At 40.7% G+C, this 25,353-nt stretch overlaps 1 protein-coding gene across 5 annotated transcripts in view; it reads right to left on the bottom strand.

Moving 5' to 3' along the window:
• Cpne4 (copine 4) overlaps positions 1-25,353 on the bottom strand; it is a 482,269-nt gene that overhangs the window by 49,780 nt on the left and 407,136 nt on the right. For all 5 annotated transcript variants that reach the window (XM_052718909.1, XM_052718911.1, XM_052718913.1 and 2 more), the window contains one exon: positions 2,723-2,821. In XM_052718909.1, the coding sequence (XP_052574869.1) occupies positions 2,723-2,821 (99 nt within the window). The remainder of the gene's footprint in view (positions 1-2,722; positions 2,822-25,353) is intronic.

The following is a 25,353-nucleotide window of genomic DNA, read 5'->3' as shown; positions in this document are numbered from 1 at the left end:
TCACTCAGTTTTAATCTTTTCTCTTTGATAGCACCTAAAATACCTTTTCAAGTAAGCAACCCTCTACGGCAGTTCCTGTAAAACCTGATTCTCCAACTTTCTTCACAAACTGGGCCTCCCACCAAACTTCCCCACCTCAGGACCATTGCATCATCCCTTTCCTCCCACCCATTCTCTAGTCTCTCAACAAATCTTACAGTTCTTATTTCCAACATATCTTAAATCTCATACTCTTATTTCTGTCCATTGCCGTTCAGTCTCGGTCATTATCACGTCTTGTTCCACTAAAGTGGCTTCCTAACAGCCTGACCAGGCTCTTCCTCTTTTCTCTATAAATGCTTACACATAAGCCAAAGCCTATTCTCTCTCTCTCTCTCTCTCTCTCTCTCTCTCTCTCTCTCTCTCTCTCTCTCTCTCTCTGTCTCTCTCTCTCTCTGTCTCTCTCTCTCTCTCTGTCTCTGTCTCTCTTTCTCTCTCTCTCTCTCTCTCTCTCTCTCTCTCTCTCTCTCTCTCTGTGTGTGTGTGTGTGTGTGTGTGTGCATGCATGCATGCACACACATGCATGGGTGCATATGTATGGGCAGCTCAGAGATCCTCCTTAGGTGTTGGTACTCAAGAGCTATCCACCTTGACTTTTGAGCTAAGATCATTCATTGGCCTGGAGCTCTCTAGGTAGGATAGGCTGGCCAGCCAGTAAACCTCAGCTACCCTCCTGTATTCCACTCCCTAGTGCAGAGCATGCCATCATGCCTGGCTTTCAAACATGAGCTCTGGGGATCAAACTCAGGCCTTTATGCTTATACAGCAAGTACTCTACCAGCTGAGCTATTGTCCCAGGACAGCTAACACAATCCTTTAACCACTTCAAACCAGTTTGATCCTTTTCAATGTCACCTAATGAAACTTTCTGCAATGATGGGGATATTCCATGGCCTCGTCATCTAATATGACAGCCACCAGCTGCATGAGGCTATTAAGCACTTTAAATGTGGCTAATATTACTGACAGATGGATCTAAGAACACAGTCACACGTGGTTGGTGGTCCCCGTACTACAGAGCACAGTTTGAATGTGTCCTCATAACATTCAGAGGATGCAATTAGGGCCAGCTCCTCCTGGCCTCTGCTCTGTCTTTGACCCCTTTCCATGCAAGGTCACCTCATCCTCCCTGCACCTGACATACTGGTCCCTTTCCAAGACCTCGAGCACACCAAGCTCTTTCCTGCCTCGGTACCTCAAAATGTTCTCTCTGCCTGAATTGCTTTTCCCTTACTCAATGCCAAACGGCCTTCTTCTCATCCTTAAAGGGTATGAAGTTAAATGTTACCTTTTACCTTGTGACTCACTTGGTAACTAAACTATTTTCGTCTTATTTATTGATTTGTTTATTTTGGTATACATACACGTGTGTGTGTGTGTGTGTGTGTGTGTGTGTGTGTGTGTGTGTGTGTGTAGATGTGCACACGTGAATGACCCATGCACAAGTGTGGAGGTCAGAGGACAACATACAGGAGTTGGTTCTCTCCTTCTACTTTTTGGCTCCCAGGCATCCAGCTCAGGACATTAGGCTTGGCAGCAAGTACCTTTACCAGAGGAGCCATCTTCTCAGTCTTGTCTTTCTTTTTTTTTTTTTTTTTTTTTTTTTTTGGTTTTTCGAGACAGGGTTTCTCTGTGTAGCTTTGCGCCTTTCCTGGAACTCACTTTGGAGACCAGGCTGGCCTCGAACTCACAGAGATCCGCCTGGCTCTGCCTCCCGAGTGCTGGGATTAAAGGCGTGCGCCACCACCGCTCGGCCTTGTCTTTCTTTTTTAACTAACATTTATCACAGGCTATAATTGTCTTTTAGGTTTTTGTTTATTTGGTTCATGTTTAGATTCTCCTTTGGCTCCCCTCAGTTTGTTAGCTTCAGGAGAGCAGAGACAATGTTGGCATGGCTGGTCACTGCACACCTAGAGCCAGGCACAGTAGATGCTGTAAAATCACCGAAGAAGAGACTTGTTCCCACCATATAAATGTGTCAGCACAGGGGCTTGAGGCAGAACTAAGTTCTCCTGGTATCTCTCAGATACAGAAGAGTACAGTGGTGTGCATTTCATGGTCTCAGTGGGAATTACAGATTTATCTCTGTTTATCTGGAAGCATCTAGCCTTGGTGGTCTTCAATCATGATGGATGTTATAATCTTACTTTTAATGGCCTCTTGGGAACTCAAAGATGAAACGTTTCCCCTATTTATTGATTTGACTATTTCTGTTTATAGAAGAGAGCAAGATACAACTTTATGAGACACTTCAGGATTGCAGCAGGTGGTGATGGTAAGCGGGCATTGACTTATTAGCTCGATGGGGCCTGGCTCTGTACATTGAATGCAGCAGCAGTTTCTCTAGCTGTGTTTCTTATTATCCAGGGAGTGACTGCTTGTAATTTAGTGTTGACTTTAATTGTGGCCCTTGGGAAAGTAATGCTACTTTTCCAAGATTGCATAGCTAAAGGAAATTAGACATTTATTCATTGAACCTCTCTATTTTTCCCATAGAGAAACTTCTATTTTGGGGTGATATCTTGACAAGGTCACAGAATGGCTTTCATTAGGATTGTTCTAGAATCAAATCCCACAATCCTCCCTTTCCATCAGACTCAATCATATATGGAAGATTTGCCTCTAGCATTTCCATTTTTAGTTAAAGGTGCATCCTGAGAGTGTCTGGGGTAACACCACCTACCTGTTTCCCTTCCATGGCTCCTCTCATCTCCTTGAAGGTGGAGGTGAATTCTCCAATAAAGTCATGCTTGCCATTCGAGTCCCAGTCCCACACTATGCACTGCAAGAAAAAAAGATGATTGTTTTCTCCCAAGATTTTTATCGCAGCAGCTACAGGCAGAGTGAACTTTATGAGAAAGAGTATATGAAAGATGTTTGGTCTCTAACAAAAGCTTGATGTAATATCCCTTTGATTGCTATAGCTTTTTACTTGGCTTTGTGAGCCACAACCTCCAAAAAGCCCTGTGCCACATCAGGCACTGCCATAACTTACCAGTGTTTTCAGAAAAAGCCAATAAGACCCAGAGGAGAAAGGTGTGACTGGCTAGAAGGCCCATCTATTGAATGGCAGCCTGAGTCTTGAAGGTAGTTGTCCATCCTGCCTCTAATTCCAATGCCTTTTCTCCCCAGCTCTGATTTTTTTTTTAAACCATCACAGATAGTCTCTGGTTTATAGCTGGAACAGATATCTGAGTTCACAAATTTATAGCTTTCAGAACAGAAGTCTGTTAGTGATTTTGATGAAATAATATTATTCATATTTTTTCTATTTTCTTGATGATAAAAGTAAATGCCAACAAAAGCAAATGAAAAGGTTAATAAGTGAAAGCTTTCACGGTACCTTCAAGAGAAATGAATGGATGACAGTGACCAATAAACCACCCTGTTAAATATCACACATCCATCACCCAGCTGTGGCTGTTCATATCTAACAAGAGAGATCCATCTACCACTGTTACGGTTAGATTCTGGGTGCCCCAGTAATACTTCCTATAGTGACTAGATTAATCAACAACAAGCCCTCTGACTGGCTGCATAACTTGTTAAAGAGGAAGAAGGTCCTGATTGTTTTCTAGAGTGAAAGTTAGACCATGGTTTTTAGAAACAATGGCACATTTACATTTTAAGCCAATGGGATATCACACAAACCTTAAATTAGGTCAAGAGAGCAAGAATGACTTTTACTCAGAGGTGCCTTATAAAATACCAGTGTCCACAAACTATCCCCATCTTCCCCCAGACTTCAGATTCCTACTGTCCAGTCTGCCCAAGAAATCAAACTGAAGACCTCTTCCTGGATCATGTGGGATGCCTGACACATGTACAAAAGTACTCCCCAACCCCAGATACATTCTTACACATTTATTTATTTTTTTTACAATAAATTGCACCTACATCCATGTAGTTACTGCAAACTGAAAACGGGCATCATCCCCAATATTCGTATTTATCCTCACATGTCCTACACCAGTTCTCTCCATGACCTCTGCTACCCATTGCTTGACTCCGTTACTTCTCTTCTCTACTTCTTCTTAACCTGCTACTGCAATAGCCACCTTGGTGGCCTCCTGGCCCCCCCTCTATTTCTCTACCCTCAAGATCTATTAATTATGCTAATTACCTGATTTGAATAAAAATGAATATCAACCAATAGGTCTTCCAAGATCTTCCATGATCTTATTGCCATCAGTATTTCCAAATTTACCTCTTATAGTCCATGCTCACAATATTCTAAAAACAATTTTTTAAATAATAAAAAGTGAGGTGGGTGAGAATGTAAGACACTTGTTTTGCTAAGACTTTAACTTTTCTGTTTGAGGTATCTTGAAAAAACTAATTTCTCAGCTTCTCTCTCCCTAAGCATGGAGGATTTGTTAGATAATCCTTTTGCTTGGAAAACATTAATAATATTTTCTGTGAAGAAAGAATGCATTAGCACAGATCAGAATGGAAGAAGTGAGGACAAAGGGAATTAAATTACTTTGCTGAAACAGTAAGGAGAGCCTTAATTTTTCTTTGAAAACTAGAGACCCAGGGGTGAGGGCTGATAATAATTCGAGCAGTTTCCACCAGAAGGCTGAAGATGGGCTGCTGTGCATTGGATCTTGAATGTATTCAGAGACCCATACATTGAGACTCATGCTTGGTCTCCATCCTGTGTCACTATCAGAACATGGTGGAAGTTTCAGGAGACTGGGCAGAGAAGAAAGTTTGGTGATTGGGGTGTGTCCTGGAAGTAGATATTAGGACCTGTATTAGTTATTTTTGTTTGTTTGTTTTTCTGATAAAATACCATGACCCAAAGTAACTTATTTTGGCTTACAGTTCCAGAGGGAGAGTCTATAACGATGCGGAGACATGACAGTAGATGGGCATGGCTGTTGAAGCAGGAAGCTGAGAGGTCACATATTTATTCACATACAAGAAACAGAGAGCAAACTGAAATGGGGACAAGGCTCTACACTATTAAAGCTGTTCCCCAGTGATGTACTTCACCCGACAAGACTCCACTTTCTAAAAGTTCCACAACCTCCCCAAACAGTGTCACCAACCAGGGACCAAGTATTCAAACATGTGAGCCTATGGGAAACATTTTTCATTCAAACAAACACAAGACTCCAGCCCCTCTTCTTCTTTTTGTTTCACAGCCCCCTTGAGATGAGCAGGTCCCCTTGGTCATATGCTCTCACCATGATATTCTGCTTTGACTTGGGCCCAAAAGCCATGAGCTTACTGACCATGTACTGAAGCTCCCAGAACCACAAGTTAACAGAAATCTTTCCTCTTATTGAGTTGATCATATCAGGTATTTTTGTCATAGTGACAGAATATTGACTAACATACAGAGTCAGCAAATGAGGAGCGAGGAGGTCAAACAAACAACAGAAACCACACAATACTTTAGAGACAATGATGTCTGATTCAACTCCCTAGCACTGCCACCACATCCTGTCTCCTGTAAACCCTGGGACTTCTGTCAGAGTTCTGCCTGCCCCAGCGTTGTGTTGATGGTTACTTGTAAAGAGCGAGCATCATAATCACGTTCTAGGGACATACCAGAAAGCAGTGACTGGGAACTGAGTGGAAATCAGGTGTGTGGAGCTGGGGCTGGCAGGTGAGTCCGAGGAGTAGAGCACCACAGAAGTACTCTAGATAGAGGTCACTGGCTTGTGTAGTGATATGGACTCTAGCTCTTGAGTGTATCATTGTGTGCTTGTGTGTGTGCATACACATTTCTGTATATGTTGCAGTAGATATGGTTGTGGGTGTGTGTGCATGTGTGTAGACCAGAGCTCAACATTGGCTTCTTCCAACAACTTTCTACCTTAATTGAGGGAGGCTCTCTCACTGAACTCAGGGCTTGTCAATTTGGCTAGACTGGCCGTCCAGCAAACCCCAGGGATCCTGCTGTCTCCCCAGTACTGGGATTATAAATACACATTGCCACACCCGGCTTTATATATGTGGGTGCTAGAATCAAACTTGCGTTTTCATGCTTATATGGCAAATACTTTATTAACTCAGCCATTTCCCCAAACCCTTAATTTCTTTTACTTAGAGTTTATTATTGAAACATACTATGTGCATGTAAGATATTATAATAAAACCCATAATTATTCATAATTAATATATGCTAATAAAAATAAAAACATTTAGAGATCACCCAAATCTTATACATGACTATTATAAACAGTTAAGTGTGTGACTGTTTTTTGAGAAGCCTACACCCATGCTTTATTCTTTCTTTGAGTGCCTATTTTTAAATAAATCCCAATTCTGCTTCAAAACAAAAAAAAAAACCCCGCAACAACAAAAACTAGAACCCCACAATGAGAAGGAAAATTCTGCTAAAAAAAAATCATGTTTTGAAATCTACTCTAGTGTTCTGGTTTTTCGGTTTCCTCAATTGGCAAATGTTAAAAGTAAATTACTACCATAGGGAGGAAGCCTTGAAAATTCCCTTACTTAAAAAAAATGACCCTCTCTCATTTCTGAAGTTTGCCTCTGGTGCTGTGAATCTACTTGTTTTTCCTCCCAATCACATCGTCCCAGATGTCTGTAAAGTGCTCTGTAGCTGCTGAAGAAAATGAGGACCACTGAACCCTCCTAGGGAGGATGAGTGGAGCTTGAGAAATTTCCTGTCAGGGTCTCCAGGAGCAGGTACACAACCTTTGATGTGGCCGTGTGTGTGTGTGTGTGTGTGTGTGTGTGTGTGTGTGTGTGTGTGTGTGTGTGTGTGTGTTTGTTTTGTTTTCCAAGCCAGGGTTTCATTGTGTACCCCTGGTTATCCTGGAACTAGCTCTGTAGACCAGGCTGGCCTCTAACTCACAAAGCCTGCCTCTGACTCCCAAGTGCTGTTGGGATTAAAGGCATGCTTGGCCTGGTCCTGCTGTTTAAGGTATCAAGTTTCTCTTAATGTAGCTGTTACAAAATTTTGTTTTGAAAATTCTCAAAAGGTGTCCCAAAGGAAGGAAGACACTGAGGCAGATAGATTTAAAAACATCCTGTTGTCGATTACTTCCTGCCACAGAGCTCTGATGTGGCTGAGAAGGAAATGCATCTTGGTGAAAGCAAACAGATTAAACCTCCTCAGAAAAATGGAGACACAGGTGAGATGCCTTGGTGTTACTCAATGAGGAAGCCTTGACACATCTGGGAGAGCTCAGCCTTGCAAAGCTTCTGCAAGCCAGAAAGTTCTCACAGCTCCCAGAGGAGCTGAGGCTAGAATCAGAAAACACGTAAGCTTGGCAGATGGTCTGATCAATATTCTTCTTACAGGCAAGGGGATTGATTGCATTAGTTCCTTTTCCTATTGCTGTGATAAAGTACTCTGAGAAAAGCAACTTGAGGGAGAAAAGGTTTCTTATGGCTCATAGTTCAAGGGCATAGTCCATCATGGTGGGGAAGTCCTGGGGGAGGAACCTGAAGTAGCTAGTCACATCACATCCATGGTCAGGAAATTGAGAACAGAGGATGCATGCTGCTTGGGTCCTTTTCTTTACTTGTACAGACCAGGACCCCAGCCGAGAACTGTAGAAGTGGGCCTTCCCATCCGAGTTAACACAATCATAATAACATCCCACAGGCATGCTCAGAAGTCTATCTCTGAAGGGAGTCTAGATTTTAATGTCAAGTTGACAAATCTAACAATCACAATGGTCTAGACCTGGCTTCTACAAATCTATTCAGTGCAGTGGGGATCAAAACCCAATCCTTCTAGAATCTCACTGATTTCATCAATACTACATGATAGCAAAGTTTTCATGATTAAAAAAGTATAGAATTGTTACCAGAGCTTATACCCCAATGTTGAAGAATGAAGCTGGATTCTTTTCTCATGCAAGAACAGAAAACAACTTTTGGATCAATGACTTAAACATGAGACTCAAACCATGCACTCCAAGAAGAAAACAGAGAAAATGTTTCAGGACACTTATCTCAGCAATGACTTCATGGATATTATGCCAAAAATACAGCAATAAAAGCAAAAGCAGACAGACAAAAATACAGCATACTAAAGTCCTGTACAGCAAAGGGACTAATAAATAGAATAGGGGGAAATATTTACCAACCACGTATCTCATAAATGGCTCATTTCATAAGAGAGGAACTCATTCACCACAATAGGAAAATAAGTAAAAGCCACAACAAATCAGAAAACAACAGGAGCATCACGTCTCTGGGATTTAGCATTTTCATGGAAAGCTAATGCTTCTGCCCCTCTGCCTGGATTGTTCATATAGGATTGTTGAGAACATCAAAATGAGACAAGATTTGTGGCAGCATTCTGACTATAAATGACCCCACAAAAGAAGTTATTAGCCGGGTCAGTAAGATGTCTCTGAGCTAAGAGAAGAAGCGATGAACACATTCTGTGGTGTTGGCTCAAGTGATTTTCCTTTCATGCTTTTAATTCCTTTATTTTTAAAATTAGAAATTCAGAGTGAAATGATTTGCAAATTATGACTGATACTAAAAATTTTATGATCAACTTGAGGCAAGGCATAGTTCCCTTATAATAAATCAAATAATACAGATTCCATGGGGCACTCATTTGAATAATTCACAATTTCTATAAATCTGTATCACACAAGAACAAGGTATGTGAAGTACCTTGTCCTCTGTCCTGTGTTGCAATCAATGTGTTGGCAGCATCTCTGTAGCTCTCATTATGCCTGGTAGACCTAAACAATTGGCTAAAGCCTTACAGAAGTTGGCCAGGCAAATTATTTACGTAGCTCACCAAAGGCTTTGTGGTGAGGGCTGATCCCTTAGACTTTCACTCTCATTTCTGTTTTACGCTCTCTCTGTTCCTTAATTCCTTGCAGTTTTATGCACCTTTAGTTCTGGTGAATTCAAAGCTGTGCAGAGTTTACCAGACTGACCCATCAGTTGTGAGGTATCAGAAGGGCAAGGAGAGAAAAACTATCCCAATTCTGCCCATAAGGTTTCTGAGCCCAGAGATCCAAAGTGAAGATAGAAGAAGAAAGATACTGAGCTGCGTTCACCACCTGCCAGATCTTCTGCTAGGGCCTTTTCTAAGGGGTTTATATTGGCTAAGTTATTTTTATTCCAATGAATTTGTTTTATCTTCAGTTTGGGAAGTTTAGGTTAAAAAAAATCACCTGGGGGAAAAATGGTGAAGATGGGAATTTTGCCACACTGCCTAGGCTCCAGGAACATTTGAATAGGCCAAGTATTAGCAGAGCTTATAAAGTACATAAGCCTAAGAACTATTTAGAATTCAAAGAATCCCTAGCAAGTGAGTCATCTGGTCAACCTCCCAAGCAGCAAAGACTCAAAGCTATTCTCCTACTCTGCTATTATGACAAGTCAGCTAGTCACTCTGTCACCCTGTGCTCTTCAGGCTCCACTGTTATAACCAATTACTTCATTTATTTCCAGATAATCTCCATTATCCATGATGAATAATGTTCTATACCAAGTCACTGCATAGTCTCCTGGCCAATCTTTCATCTTGGCTACCCTAAGGTAAACTGCCCACTTCTTATATTTTTAAATAAAATATAATATGTATTTATTCCTTGAAAAATTCATACACATATGCAATGTATTTTGATCATATGCACCATCTACTACATTTCTGTAGCTTCCCCTAGGAGCTCCCAGGCCATCACTATTTCAACTTCATGTCATTTAAAAAATAATAACTATTATTATTATTACCCTATATATCCAATTAATGCTGGCCCCATGTGCATGGATATGAAAATCCACTGTAGTTTGGGCAACCTACTAGAGACTGCACCCTAATAAAATTGACGCTCTTTCCTTCATTAGATTCTCTGCAAGGAATTGTGCCTCAGAAGCCCCTGCTTCTATCCATGCTGGAATTCTGATAGGCTTGATCTAGTGGAGGTCTTGTGAAGGCAACCACAGCCATATCATGCCTTTTTATCTGCTCTCAAAGAAGCATGGGTACAGGACAACAATGGTAACTTTCAAATAGGGAATCATTTGAAAACCTGTGAATATAAAGTGTTCTGAAACCCCAACTGTCTAGTGAAGGATGCAAAGTCAATACCCTAGCAGAGCCTGAGATACCAACTAAAATCAAACTGCTTTCCTGTAGAAAACTACAGTCAATGAAAATAAATTCTACCTTCAAAACACCTAAGTAAAGGTTTCAAGAGCTCCTTTATATACCATTTCATTCTTTTATAATTCATCCCATATTATTTTACTCTTCTTTAGTGAAGGGTTTTTTTAATGGAGTTTCTGATGTGTTAAAAGACAACAAAATCTTTCTTTTAAAATTTTATTGAAAATAGATTTTTTTCCTCATATAATACATCCCAACCACAGTTTCCTCTTCCTCCCCTCCTCCCAGCTTTCTCCACCTCCTCTCTCTCCTAGATCTACTCCCCCTCCGTTTCTTCTTCAGAAAAGAGCAGGCCTCCAAGAGACGACAGCCAAACAGGACAAAACAAGATACAACAAGACAAGGCGAAAGCTTTCCTGTCAGGGCTGGACAAAGCGGCCCAATAGGAAAGGAGTCTCAAGAGCAGACAAAAGAGTCAGAAACACACCTGTTCCCATTGTTAGGAGTCTCACAGGAACACAAAGCTAATAGCTGTAACATATATGCAGAGGACCTGGTGCAGACCAGTGCAGGCCCCATGCTTGCTCTTTCAGTCTCTGTGAGCCCATGTTGGAAGAGGAGGAGGAAAGACTGTAGGAATCACAGGGGATGGAGGACACCAGAAGAACATGATCCACTGTAGATGGAACCAACGGTCTTATTAAATAAGAAACACAGAGCCGATTCAGAGAAGAAAGCCAAGAGGTCAGAGCTAAGAGCCTCACCCTTCCTGATTCAGGGATCCTCTTCAGCCAAGAGAGCTCTCCGAAAAGGGAACCTACTTCCTGTGTGTCTGTCTTTATAGTCTTTCTGTTCTGCCTTCTCATTGGTTGTAAACCCAAACATGTGACTGCCTCGTCACTGCCTGTATGTACCGCCCTCCAGGTCCTTAAAGGTGTGCGCCACCGCCGCCACGTACTTGCTATGGCTCTAATAGCTCTGACCCCCAGACAACTTTATTTATTAACATACAATTAAAATCACATTTCAGTACAAGTAAAATACCACCACAATCCACTGAATCAACAATAAAATCTTTCAAAGTTTAGTAGTTACATCAATTCTAAGGATCATCTATTGGACAGAATGAGCACATAATTTCAATACTGCATTTTGTTTACCTAGTAGTATTGCTATAGTATTATGTTTCTGTGAATATTTATTATAGCACTGAGAACTTTGAGTATATTTCAGATGGCCTGAGCTTATATGATACACTGAAGACCTAAACTCTATTTATAATACTGTTTCATCAAGAAGAAAGAATATTCTGAGTGCATGTAACTATTAACAAAAGGAACACCTGGAATATTATCATTCATAAACTGAAAATAAGTGAAATGTTATTCCAAGATTCTTCTTATCACCTGTCATCAGCATATTTGATGACTTCATGGTAATATACATCAGAAAATAAGCTTAGAAGTAGAAAATAGTTATTTTGGTTCATGGTCTCAGTCCATGGTCACTTGGTCTTTAAGTCTGTGGGAAGGTAGCACAGTATAGCAGTAGTGGGGCAGGAGGTTGGGGGATGAAGGCTCACTACATGTTTCACAGGAAGCAAAGAAAGGGAAGAAAAAGAGAGGAAGGAGCTGAGATCTTAATATCACTTTAAGAGCATGCCCTCAGTGACATCCTTCCTTCAAGCTGGCCCCACCCAGTGCCTCCCAAAGATACCATCATCTGAGTACCACACCTTCAACACATGATGTTTGGCAGAGGGACACACTTAGGATCTAAACCATAACAGTATATAATATGTTTTCATTGTCATTCATCCTTTGATGGACACCTAGGTTGCTTCCATATCTCAACAATGTAGGTGATGTTGCAATAGACATATGAATGCAGATGTCTCTTTAACACATGGAATTGTTTTTTGTTTTGTTTTGTTTTAGTTATATACCCCACAGTGGAATTGCTGGTAGTTAGATTTCTAGTTAATCATAAATCTTAGTGTGTCTTAGTGACTTTGGTTGTGAAGAAGTTTGGACTTTTACATTTTATGGAATGCTGACTCAGGACCTCAATTCATGGGGTTACAAAGAACCTGCCAAATAAATGATTTGTGCATGGCAAGAGAGACCCAGAGGAGAGTGGTAGTTTGTTTAGCAATGATTGTGTTCTCAAACCTTTCCGCTAAACTAGATTACATTCCAAATTATAATATATTCTCCCAAAGCAGCTACCTAGGGTTACTTGCAAATTCCTTTGTGAGTCACATACCAAAGCAATCAAAGCAACACTCCATTTACAGAGCATATCCCAGCCCATGAAGGTGACTTTGCAAATAGCCCACAATGTTATTCCTTGCTCCTTTCCATAGATCAAAGATCCAGAGAGCCCTTTTTTTCCTTCCTTCCTTCCTTCCTTCCTTCCTTTCTTTCTTTCTTTCTTTCTTTCTTTCTTTCTTTCTTTCTTTCTTTCTTTCTTTCTTTCTCTCTTTCTTTCTTTCTTTTTCTCTTTCTTTCATTCATTCATTCTTTCTTCCTTCCTTCCTTCCTTCCTTTCTCTTTCCTTCTTTCTTTTTTTTCTTTTTTCTATAGCCCAAGCTAGTCTGGACCTCACTGTGTAGTCTGGTTGGCTTCAAACTCATGATCATCTTATCTCAGGTTTCCAAGTGCTATGTACAGAAATAAGTCATCTTACCCAGATGCAGAGAACACCCTAAAAGCAAAGCTTTTAGCTAGGTAAGATGGTACATGACTGTAGTCCAGCACTTGGGACATTTAGGCAGGAGAATAATGAGTGCAAATCTAGCTTGGTCTACTTAAAAGGACCCTATATTAAAGCATTTCTTAAGTTTCTAGCTAAAGACAGAAATAGAAGGCAGGTAGATCTCTATGACTTTTTAGAAACTTATACCGAGGCAATTTAGATGTGGAGTGCAGGGTTCTTGCATCATGAGGAAATCTTGGTATTTGCCTCCTAATCATCTGGCTTTAGTAATATGTAAAACTAGAAAAACTTGCTATAGAAAATGCATGACTTTGTTAAAAGAAAAGAAAAGGAAATGAAAGGAAGCGAGAAGAAAAGAGCCAGCAGGGCTATTCTGTGAAGAAAGTAGTTTCTTGCTGTCTAATTATGAGTTCTTGACAGTCTTGGCAAGGCATATAAAAGGAAAGCCACCATCTTGAATAAAAGAACACCCAAGGTGACTAACTTGTCAGTAGCAGGAAGGCTCTCAGAATGAGAGAAAGTTGCTGGACTGTGGGACCTAGACCTGCTAATTAGCACTCTCAGGTGTGTTTTATTTTCACAGTAATTCAGCTCCCCAGTTAAATGACCCAACTATAGACTCTGCTGGTACTCTATGGCCCAGCTACGACAGGCTTGAAATGGAAACCCAAACCACTAAGTCACCAGAGAGAACAAAGACAAAAATCAACCCAAGAGCAGCACAAAGCTAAAATGACCTGATTTACAAGGGAGGCTCATTCTCCATCCTTACCGTTCTGTACCAGTATATAAGGTGATGCCATGTAGGTAGTTCTTTCCTTCTTAGTTCCCACCCTACTGTCAGTGTGTCTGTGGCATGCACGTATCCCAACTCATTGGACTCAAAATCAGTAAGAGAAAACTACTTTTATCTTTTATTACAACTCTGATCAATAGACAATGCCTGACTAGGACTCTGAATCTGAGAGGCAGAGAGTTGATTTATCATTGAGGAAAGGGTATGCTTTCTTGGTAGCACTTGCAAGGGAGAAGGTAAGAGAATGCACAGGAGGAAGTGTGTGGAAGGGGAGAGTAGTGGTAATTCCACAAGGCATTTTACATTGTAGCTAAACCTAGTTCAGAAATGCTGAGGGAGAGAGACCCACAGTCTCTCTCATAGTTCTGAGGACTTGGTTTCTCTTTCATGAGGGATAAGTAAAAATAATTCCTCCTTACTTCAAAGAAAATACACACATACACATACACACACACACACACACACACACACACACACACACACACCCCTAATCAAAGGGGCCCAATATGTGAGAGTATTTGATAGTAGCCTCACAGAAGAGTCTTACACTAATAAGGAAATGAGTTTTCTCTCTCAAGTGAATTACAGACATTGCCTCAGCCTTCCTTGTGACCATATAGCACTTGGATGATTCTGAAGATATAAGTAGCTATCCTGGGCAGAGCAGATTATCTTTATAGGTCACTGTAAATTTTACAAAACAGCCCATGAGAGGAAAGGTCTGGACTGGTCTCATCCACCCTTGCTCATGGTGAAAATTATTAATAAGCATTTATCATCCCTTATTACCTACAAGAGAAGCATTAGTCACCTAGAGGAGTGGGAATGATTACAGAGGGTCATAAACTGCTAATGTTCAAAGCAAACTGCAGACAGAAGATGAAGTGAAAGCAGGGTCTGGTGGCCGGAGGAAGAGTTCATGAATCATGAAAACCCACAGAGAAAGCCATTCTAGACAAAGAGGAGCTAGGGATCTGTCACCCCCACAGAGGACATAAGTAAAAGACCAAGATAAACAGCAAGGCAGACTGGATACCAAGATGCTACAACCAGCTTAGACCTGTAAATAAAGTCCCTATAACTGCTGGCCTCACCAAAGCTCAGAGTCACGATCTAGGCAGAAAGTGCTGAAACATCTCAAGTCACCCCTTGCCTCTCACATGGACCCAGTGACTCGTGTTTATACAATATGATTGATTACTCTGCATTTTGCCTTGTCAGTCAGCCACAGAGTTAATTACACATTATTCTTGAGCATTATTACATATAATGATATGGCAAACAGTGCTAAATGTAATGGCCCTTAGCATTCAGCTATTAATGTGACAACATGACCACATCAGCATTGATGTATTGGTATGGGCCTTCCTTATCAAGGGTAATTTATATCACTGAGCATACTGGCTGTCCCATTTTCCTTCTTGCTGACTCATTATTCACACTGATATAGGTGATGACTCAGTCAATAAAGAAGAAATAGGTGTAGTTTGATTTTCCTTAATCTTTTATAAATGCTGATCATGAAACAATATGGATTTTATAGCACTAAGATACAGTCTAAAAGAAATGTGGGCTCATTGTAAAACTTGCCAAAATGGAAAGAGAAGATAGATGTTGGAGGTCACTTGAACCCAACTGTGGTCTCTCCAAAAGGATACCAGCTAGGTAGCCCACCAACCCTGAAACACTCTTATTTCCACCACTCATCTGTCCAAGTGTATCTTCTGAGAAGTCTTCCCTGGATACTGTACTTGGTGAGGCACCTGTACTGTGCTGGGTCCTCCAGAAGACAACCCAAGACCAATGATACATGTGAAGGTGTTTCTGGAAGAAACATGGGGATGAAACATGGTCTCACTCCACATAGCCCAGCTGGCCACAAGCTTACCACAATCCTCCTGCTTCAGTCACTCAAGTGCTAGGAAACACCAGTTCTACCTCAGGATTGAACACTTAAGCCCCACTGTGTGTCATTCACTGATAAAGGGCTACTCCAAGCATTTCAGTTCAACACATGCAGTGAAGCTGTCTTGGCAGCCTTAGGGCAGTCCTCCAACTGAGATATTGGTGCTAAGTGTAAAACAGAAATAATGTAGGGGCAAGGGTGCCATTACATACCAAAGGAACCCAGTGTGACATGGGTGAGGCATATTGATAGTATCTGTCTCAGTGACCCTGAAAACATTCTTATAGTACTTGAAGATGGTCTATGATAAAATCTATCATATTGTTTTATAATTGCTTAATTATCTCTCTTTCCTATAGATTTTAAGTCTTATCATGGCACAAACCATAGTTTGTTCATCATTTATCATCAGTAACAAACCTAGTACCTGGCCCATGGTTAGTCTTCACAGTCTTCAAAAAATATCTGTGAAAACTCAAACAGGGAGAAGAATGGGGTATGTGTGTGTGAAGAAATGGGGCAGGAGGCTTAATTAAAATGGATGGAATATAAATCAGCCTCTTGGAAATCTACTGTTTTGTCACTCAATTTAAAAACAGAAAAGAGAGCTTGAAGGCAGATTCTCCTGCAAGAGGACACAACACCATTCATAAAAGTAATAGGTTACAAGAGAAACAAAACAAAATAAAAACCTAGTGCCAGGTGCAGGATATCTCCATAGGAATTGTTGATGAGGGAGACCCCAGGGAACCTCCAAGCAATGCAGATTCCACACAATAACTAACTAGCTGAAGAGTCCTCGCACTTTGGATACAAGATTTTAAGATACAAGATTTTGGATACAAGAAATTAAGCAGGTACTCAGCTGAAAGCTTCTGCTTTGCTGGCTAGTTTTCAAGGTGCTGGGTGGTACCTTGAGGAGGTAATAAATAAATCAATGGTCTGACCCAGCTATAACTATAATACCAACATGCCTGGCCAAATGTACCTGGTATTGCAACAGTGGCATGATTGTTATAGGGTAACTAACTGTCCTATGATTGAATTTGAGGTCTGTTTCAAAAGAACAACCCTACACTACACCAAAAGAGTATACATGTCAGTGAATAGCTAACAACTCTACTATTCAATATTATCAATCAGGAGGCAGAGGCAAAAAGATCAAGAGTTAAAAGTCATTTTCACCTATATAGTGAGTTAATGGCCAGCCTGGGCTAAGTGAGACCCTGATTTAAAACAAAAAAAAAAAATTAAAATATTAAGCACCTAAGATACATAAAGTTTTATATTAGTGGTTATACATAAAATTATAGGTGAAATGGAAGTGGTTGCTGTCTCGTGGGACTAAACATTTTCAAAGGAGATGGGAATTCGTCAAGCAATCATGAAAGGTTTATCATCCTTTCATAGTTCAGGCCCCATTGCAACTTTTATCCCAAATTGAGCTTTCCTAATCAGCTCTGTTGGAGGATATTCAATCACACTGTGAACCTGGAGTTAGCATTTGCATTAATTAACTAAAATTAACCTTGGGTCAGGAGTCTGAGTTAGCAACTAGTTGACATAAAGTGATCATTGAGCATCAGAGGGCATCTGGAAGAGATAGAGAGACACATCGGAAGTAGTAAGGAGGGATTTTGAGTGGCACAACTTTTTGTTTGTTTTGGCGGAGCAAAAGGATGGGCTTTTGGGGGAGTCGCCATCAAGGAGAGAAGGTTAGCTAGGCGCTACTCAGCCTCTCTGAGCTAGCAGGTTTTCACCCCAGCCTTTGAATCTCAAGTTTTATTTATAAATAGAACGATAGAGATTTAGTTAAAGCTACCTTTAGCAACAGCGACAGGGCCAATGCCTGGGGGAGCAAAGGCTTGGCCTGAGCAGCTGGGCTGCTGTCAGAGAAGCAGGCTGGTAACTGCAGAGTTGCAATTGCTGGCTGAAACAGCAGTAGATTAATGTTCAGCCACTGCACTGAAGATAAAACTACAGCTCTATTACAGACACCTCATATCTCTCCTCAAACTCCTAGACGAACCAGATGGTGTCTATGCCAGTCCCACAGTACTCTGTGTTAAATGCATATTCTGGCATAGTACCTACTAGATTGTATGCTTTGTTTATTTGGGCTAATTGAAAGAGATACCTTCACTTTCATATCCCAATACTATGTCATTTTTTTTTTTTTTTACATAGCAGGCACTCAATAGTATTAATTGAATAAACAAAAAAAGTGACCTAATTCCTCAAAATCCTTTTCACAAGACAATCTGCTGGGCAGTTTCATCTAAATGCAAATATACATATACAAGCTCCTTGGCTAAATAATATGGGGGAAGATCATGTATTATTTTGCCCCAAACTAAAAAAAAATTATTCACAGTGTACCTTAGTAGGAACTGGCCAGGGTAAAAGAAATAGATAAGCAGGGTGAGAAACTGAAGGAACGGTTACCCTTGTCTTCCTGCATGTGCTGATCCTGTACTTACAGTATCCTGAGAGTGAGTTGCTACTTAAGTTGGCAGTTGGGATACCTCATCCTATTAATATGCTCTGCATATTTACATGTCAAAATCTCTGAGTACCTGAAAGAGTCAAAATGGTGTGACTTCTGTCCTAAGGCAACCCAGATGTATTTGAAGATGCAGTCCTTTGGTTATTAATACCTAATAACCTCCCATAGAATTGGTACTCTGTGAAATAAAATTTAAAATGTATTTCTGCTCTGTAAGTGAATAAATTTTGGGTTTTTTTTTTTTACATTTGCAAATAGTAGCCTTGATGTAGAGAATGGATTTTTTTTATAGAAATGTAGGTCCATTTCTCAAAAACTACCTTTGAAAACATACTGAATGTTATGACAGTGTCTAATTAAGCTTCCATACTTTTGCTGGCATCCCAAAGTAGTTATTAGAGGAACCTATACAGGGAAGGTTATTCCCATTGGTGAATAGATGGTTTTTAACCTCTGGGAAAACTAGATGTGTTACATATCCTCAAAGACAAATAAAGCTATTGGTGTGTCCACTAATAGGAATTGGATGAGAAGAAAAGTTCAATTACTGGGGTAATAGGCTGATGAGATAGGTCAGTGACCCTACTTAACACTGTCAAAAGCTTGTTCTCTACTTGTCCATCTTACAAATACATGTCTGACTTTATCTTGGTGGAAGGAATGGGTGTCATTCTGGCTGGTTCATGGACTAAAATCCTATCTCTTAGTGAAGTGTTCTTCAGGGTCTGCTTGTAATAAGAGGAGAATTGATTCTTTTTGACAAATAGAGAGTCCCTGGTAGAAATTGTAGGCTTAACAACTGAGTGTAAAGTTTTAGTTTTCTCATGTCATCCAGGACTTCCAAACTGTCTTACACATACAAGCTAAGGGAGTAACATAATTCAGCGAAGTTGCCCATGAATAGCTGAACCAAGATAGGAAGGCTATGGGATGAAAAGACACCATCTCAGTAAATAAATAAATAAATAAACCTTCTTTTAAAAGAATATTAAGGGCTAGGAGATAGTTAAGTTAGTAAAATACTTGTGTGGCAAACATGAAAACCTGAGTTCAATCCACAGAACCCACATTAAAGAGAAAACAAAAAGCAAAAACAAAAAACAAAACTCGGCCAGGTGCAGTGCTGCACACTCATTTCAACACTGGGAAGATCAACACAGTGTGTCCCTGGAGCTTGCTGACTAGCCAGCCAAGTCTGCTTGGTGAACTTCAGACTTATGAGATCCCTGTCTCAAAGTATAGATAGATAGTTTCTGAGGGACAGCAGCCGAGGTTGACTCTGGTTTCCACACACAAACACACAGGCACACAAGTTCATCTGCATAAAAATGCACACCCATGTACATAATATACCCTTCCACAAGAATATTATTGGATTATCCTAGACTTTTTTTTCTATCACTTTGAGAGTGCTTGGAGTAAGCCTACACAAAGCCCCAGTCAGTCATTCTCAATTAGTCCCAAGGATTCAGATACAATTGCTACCTTACAAAAAGCACAAGTGAGAGAATCCCAAAGGTTAATTGGGCCCTGAAAAGTCCTGGACATCAAGGGTTTAGAGCTATGTGCTCACTGATAAATAAGATGTGCAGTCCAAGCAAGTCAATGAAACATTACAGACACTAGGCCCAGGCAGGGGTCAAAATAAATAACAGTGATAAAATGAGGTCTACAACAATTTTTATGAATCTAAGTGGAATGCTTGAGTTTCCTTTGTATCATCTGATGGGTGGGTGGTCAGTCTTACTTAGGCATTTGCTATTGTCTTGAACCTGGTCCTTACAAAACTGTTCTGTGTGGTCATTTTGTATGATTGGATAGGACTAGTAAGTTTCCCATGCTTTTAGGATCTGTTTTTTCCCCTTTATTGAGAACTCCCAATTCTCAAATACCTATGGTAGTTGCATTGGCACTAATTAAATCAGAGAAGTGAATAAATGAACTTATGTCAGAAAGACACAGTAATCAAGTTGCCTGACTATGCCAAGATTTCCTCCTGGCTGTTAGGGAATGCCACATTGCCAGCTTGTGGTTTCCAGACTGATTAAGCCATACAAATGAAGTCATCTGTTCTTTCTCGGTCTTATAGTGCCTTTTCCCCCTCAGGGACCCAACAGGAGGTTGTATCCAGGCATCAAATTATAGCAATCAATAAACCTTCCACAGCATGGCTCATTTAGAGTAAGAGACATGGGCATTTTGCTAGAAGAAACAATGATTACCTGTCAAGGGATCCGAGAATCACTGTGTTTATTAGAGGTCAAGCGTGCAGGCTCTCTGTGGCCATGCTAAACTACCCTTGGGTCCTCAGTCTATTCTCTGTGGAATCTCATTTTTTGAATGGTACACTCAGTTATCCAAGCTAGTTGTTTGAGGACAATCTTTAATTGCATCCTCCTTCTTTTCTTCTCCTGCTGCCCCAGCACTTACTCAGATATTGAGACCTCTAGCTTCCACTTCCTTGGTCCTTCCACAGTCTTTCCAGGGCCATATATTTATTTCCCTTAAGTCCTCATTGGGCTTCTATTCCCTGCAATCCCTTCTTCAATCTTCATTTAAGAGCAAGAACAAACTTTCTAAATTTGTTATCTTAATATGGAACTCCTCTATTTTAAATGTTTTTTCTCTCTAAATTGTCTACACACAGAGATAATCCAACAATGAATTCTATAGAATACTCCAGCACTTGACAAATAATGATATGGATTGACTTCATAAAAATATAAATAAAATACATGAAGAGATGTCTTAGCAGTTAAGAGTGTTTAATGTGCTTACCAAGGACTGGAGTTCAGTTCCCAGCACCTGGCTCAATTAGCATGGAAGAATGCCCTCAAAGTTACATAAAGCATGGCAAATCCTCAACAAAGATGCATTCAGTGGTGAATAAACAGACCATGCGGTACAGAGAAAAATAACAGTGTTTCATCAGACGTTGAAAATGGTGTGCTTTGCACCCCAGCAATCAACTGGATTGTCCTGTGTTCTTCAATACCTCTAGGTTGGCTAGGAATTGTATTTACTTGGACTTTCTCTCAGTCCAACTACCTATCATATTTCAAATCAAATACCAGATTCTCAGATAGGCCTTACATCAATTAACTTGCTAGAAGACGGTGGCACAGTCTGAGCCAGGGCATAGTGACTGGTAATGAAGATCGACAAAGCTTGCCTCCTTGCTTTGCCCACACAGCCATGGGAGTTTCAATCTTCCTAAAGAGCACTGAAGTGTGAAGTTGCAAAGGTTTAGACAAGTATTATGGAACCCTTGATGATTATCTGAACCAGCCAACCCTCCCAGGGTCATAAATCTCCAAGAAAGATTCTAAGAATGACACACTTCACTGTGAAATATCCTATAGCATGTCTATAATCCACCCAAAAACCATGTGTGTGACCTAGCCTGATAAAGTCAACACCCCCACTGTTTTTCACTCTTGGATACCTCTGTCTTTGATGAGTAAAAATTTTAGGATACCATTTGCCCAATTATAGCCTTGGTCCACTGAACAATCACTAAGGACTCAAGATGGTCTGTGAATGTTGTTTTCTGTCTAAGATTGGGATTTTTATTAAATTGAAGACTTTGTGAGTGTAAGCCAGAATATAATGGTAACTCCTGCCTTCATATCATATACCATAGACTCCTGGATCTTCTGACCAGCAAACACATGCATCAAAACTGGCAACATGTTTAGTTCAAGTGCGACTATTGTGCTCCACTCCATACAACAGAATCAGAGCCTTTAAAGGCAGGGACTAGAAATCTGAAATTTAGCAAGCTCTTGTTTGGGTATTCTAAATTCCTGCAGGTGAGGAATTTTTATAATTATTCCTACAATGCAAACCAAACATGTTGCTGATGAAGGCTAAGACCCAGAGAGGTGAGAAATCCTGCCCAATCAATGTCTTGTAGTCAACTAACATCAAATGCTACATGGAGACCTGAGTTTGTGCTTCCCAAGTTCTGTTCTAGAGTCACAGTATCTTCCTCCTCTTTTGAGGCACTGACTGTTATTACACACCTCAAAGCTCCTCCTCTTTTGAGGCACTCACTGTGGCACAGCACAAAGTCCAGAAGAGATTGCTTCAAGGCTCATGAACCACACCAAGGTACAAGATCTTAAGGCAAAGGACTCAGCTGGACAAATTACATCCCAGTTCCATGCAGGATATAGACAAGATCAAGGAGAAAGTACGTTCACATAATCTAGTTGTCCCCTTCAGACACTGGATGCTCTCCTGCTCTGTCCTCACATTATGCTTAGGAGACATAAAGAAGTGTTTTACTTGCATATGCCATTTTTCTTATTTGCTCTCAGAAGGATTCCTTTCCTGACTGTCTGTAGTGAAAAGTCCTAGACAACCCTTTGTTTCCATTTTTGGCATTTGTACTCTGTGTGACTTGTTTATTTGAACATCTGTCTGTCCCCTGCATTCAGTTATCAGCATTTAGAAGAAAGGAGTTAAGTCTTTCACTTTTCCATCCTGATTGCAAGCATAATTCCCAATCCGTTGCTGTTGATGAATTCAAGGGGGTGGGGTGGAAAGAGGGGAATCTAAAATGTGCTGTGATCAAGGCCTGATAGGAAGCCCTTAAAGGAAGAGATGGTCACAATTCACAGTCCTTCGTTTCAAGGCCTGGAGGTGAGACCTGTCCATTGTAGCAAGTGTCTGCTTGTTGACATCTTACTGGATAGCTGGTTTTTCTCCTTTCCCCTTTTCATTCAGCCCATGGGATGGTGCCACCCATAGCCATGACATGTCTTTCTTCTTTAGTTACCCTCTCTAGAAATATTTCCACAGACAGAGCAATGCTGTGCTTCACTAAGGCTCCCTGTCTAGGCATTTCTTAATTAAATCAAGCTGAAAATCAAAACTGACCATCACAGATATCATCCTGACCTTTGCGATGAATTAGATGGGTAGACAGAGGCAAGCTCACTTGCAGCTAACTACAGTTAGTGAAGGGGGATTTGAATGGAATTCAGAATGATTCCGAGAGCTGTTACTGTCTCCAGCAGGTCCCAGAGTTCTCTTCCACCATCAAAATGTTCCCTTCCTGCAGGTTGCTGGTATTTTTAACCAACTCTCTAATTTTGGGAAAGGAAGTTCTGCCCCATTATTGCAAATGCAGTGAGAGAAATGAAAAGACAAATTGAGAGCAGATTTAAAGGAAAAGGTACTGAAATCCACAGCCAGGAAGTCTAGATTCTATAGATGGAGCAAGATATAGGAACAAGTTGATGTAAGTAGTGCTGACCCTACCCTGAAAATAGCTCACTAGTCAAGATCCTATGTATTCAAGATATCATGTATTCAAGATACTATGCTACTATACAGATCTAAGTTTCAGGACTAGAGAAAGCTCCATCAATTTGAACACATGGTATTGATTATAGAAAGTGACATAACGTCAAGATAGCAGATGAGCTGTCCATACATCACTGGTATTCATGCCCTAGATTCCTTGTGTTTCCTCTTGAGGCATATATCAGCATGTGAGGACTGGCCAGGCAGAGATAATGGGTGGGGAGTGATGGGGGACAAACTCACTAACAAGGTCTGCCCTGGGAATTAAACAGTGATGTCACATCCAATATTTACAACAGTTCTTGAAGCAGATGCTTGTGGCAGGACCTCCTCCACCCCCCTTTTTTAAAGACAGGTCTCACTATGTAGCCCTGGCTGCTCTAGAACTCATTATAAATATTAGACTAGCCTCAAACTCACAGGGATTCACCTGCCTCTGCCTCTGCCTCCTGAGTGCTGGGATAAATGGCATAGGCCACCACACCATGCCCAAAGGCTTCTCTTAGATGCTAGAATTTGTTCATGACCATGAGGCCATTCACTTACTCATTTACATTTACACACACACACACACACACACACACACACACACACACACACACACACACACAATTTCCTGTGTAACTACTATTGTCAGGTATGGTGATAAATAATGAATCATGGTACTTTTTCCCAGTATGAGTTGGGAAGTGAGATCAGGGAATGGGAGGTGCCACTTTCAAAGTAGGTACAAGGTAAATACGGGAGATGAATAGATACTCTTAAGGGACCCATAGTGGGAGACTAAGGTGATCAGCTCGAGGGTGTGAGAATGAGTACTGATGTGGTTTGGGAGGGCAGAGGCAACATTGATCACAATGAAGATGCATGAATTCATTTCTAAAACTTGTTTCTAATTGAAAAATAATAATTGTATATATTCATAAGATACAATGTGATAGTTAATCTACATATTCATTGTAGAGTCAATCAAGATAATTAGCATATTTGTTATGTTATGCATAGGAGTTTTTGCAGTGAGAATTAAGAAAAAAATCTGTTCTTTTTACAGTTTAAAATATTCAGTGTATTGTTAGTCACTCATTTCCTTGCTTATTACATATTTCTTTTAGAAAATTGCATTGGTCCTTCAGTTCTTCACCCGCATGCTCTATAGGTCTGGGATTTCTTTCTTTCTTTCTTTCTTTTTTGGTTTTTTGAGACAGGGTCTCTCAGTGTAGCTTTGCGCCTTTCCTGGAACTCACTCTGTAGACCAGGCTGGCCTCGAACTCACAGAGATCTGCCTGGCTCTGCCTCCCGAGTGCTGGGATTAAAGGTGTGAGCCACCACCTCCCGGCGGGTCTGGGATTTCTAAGAGCATGGAAAGAAGGTGCAGTTGGGATAGTAGGAATGTTCCTATGCGGTCTAAGGCTAGGCAACAGTATTCTAAGCTGGGAGCATATGGTGAGTTTACTTTCAAGAGATGGCTGATAGACTGGGGATGGCTGTTGTGCAGCAAATCTCAAACCAATATGTGCCTGGATCTTTTAATGTTGTGTCTGCATTTTTTATAACTCTTTAGGTACTGCATGCAGGTGGTCTTGGAGGAATTCACTGACACCTACTATGTCAGGAATGGGAGAAGAGAGTCCCAGTGGGTAGGTCCCTGTGAACCTGACACTTTAAGAAGAGGACAACACACACACAAATGGAATACACTCTCAAGATTCTTTCTAGTTACTAAGTACAGAATGGCTTTCTAATTCTTGTTGAGCCTAAAGCTTTCATAGGGCCTATGAAGGTGGTCTTTGAAAATCTACCCAATGTCCCAGCAAATGCAAAATGTATGTCAAAATTGGATACATCGTGTGATTCCCGTGATGCCCCTGCTACTGGCAGACACAAGACCTTGCATGTGATGACAGGGACTCCAAGAGCTTCTACCCCAAATCTATTTGTAACCTCACCTGGTTGGGTAGCAAACCTGGCTTACTTTTTTTTTTCTACAGAATAAAAGGCAATCAGTGCCT

This window comes from Peromyscus californicus, unplaced genomic scaffold, assembly GCF_007827085.1.
Source record: "Peromyscus californicus insignis strain IS unplaced genomic scaffold, ASM782708v3 Scaffold_11__1_contigs__length_118956290, whole genome shotgun sequence".
NCBI lineage: Eukaryota > Metazoa > Chordata > Mammalia > Rodentia > Cricetidae > Peromyscus > Peromyscus californicus.
This window is presented reverse-complemented; position numbering and strand designations above follow the sequence as displayed.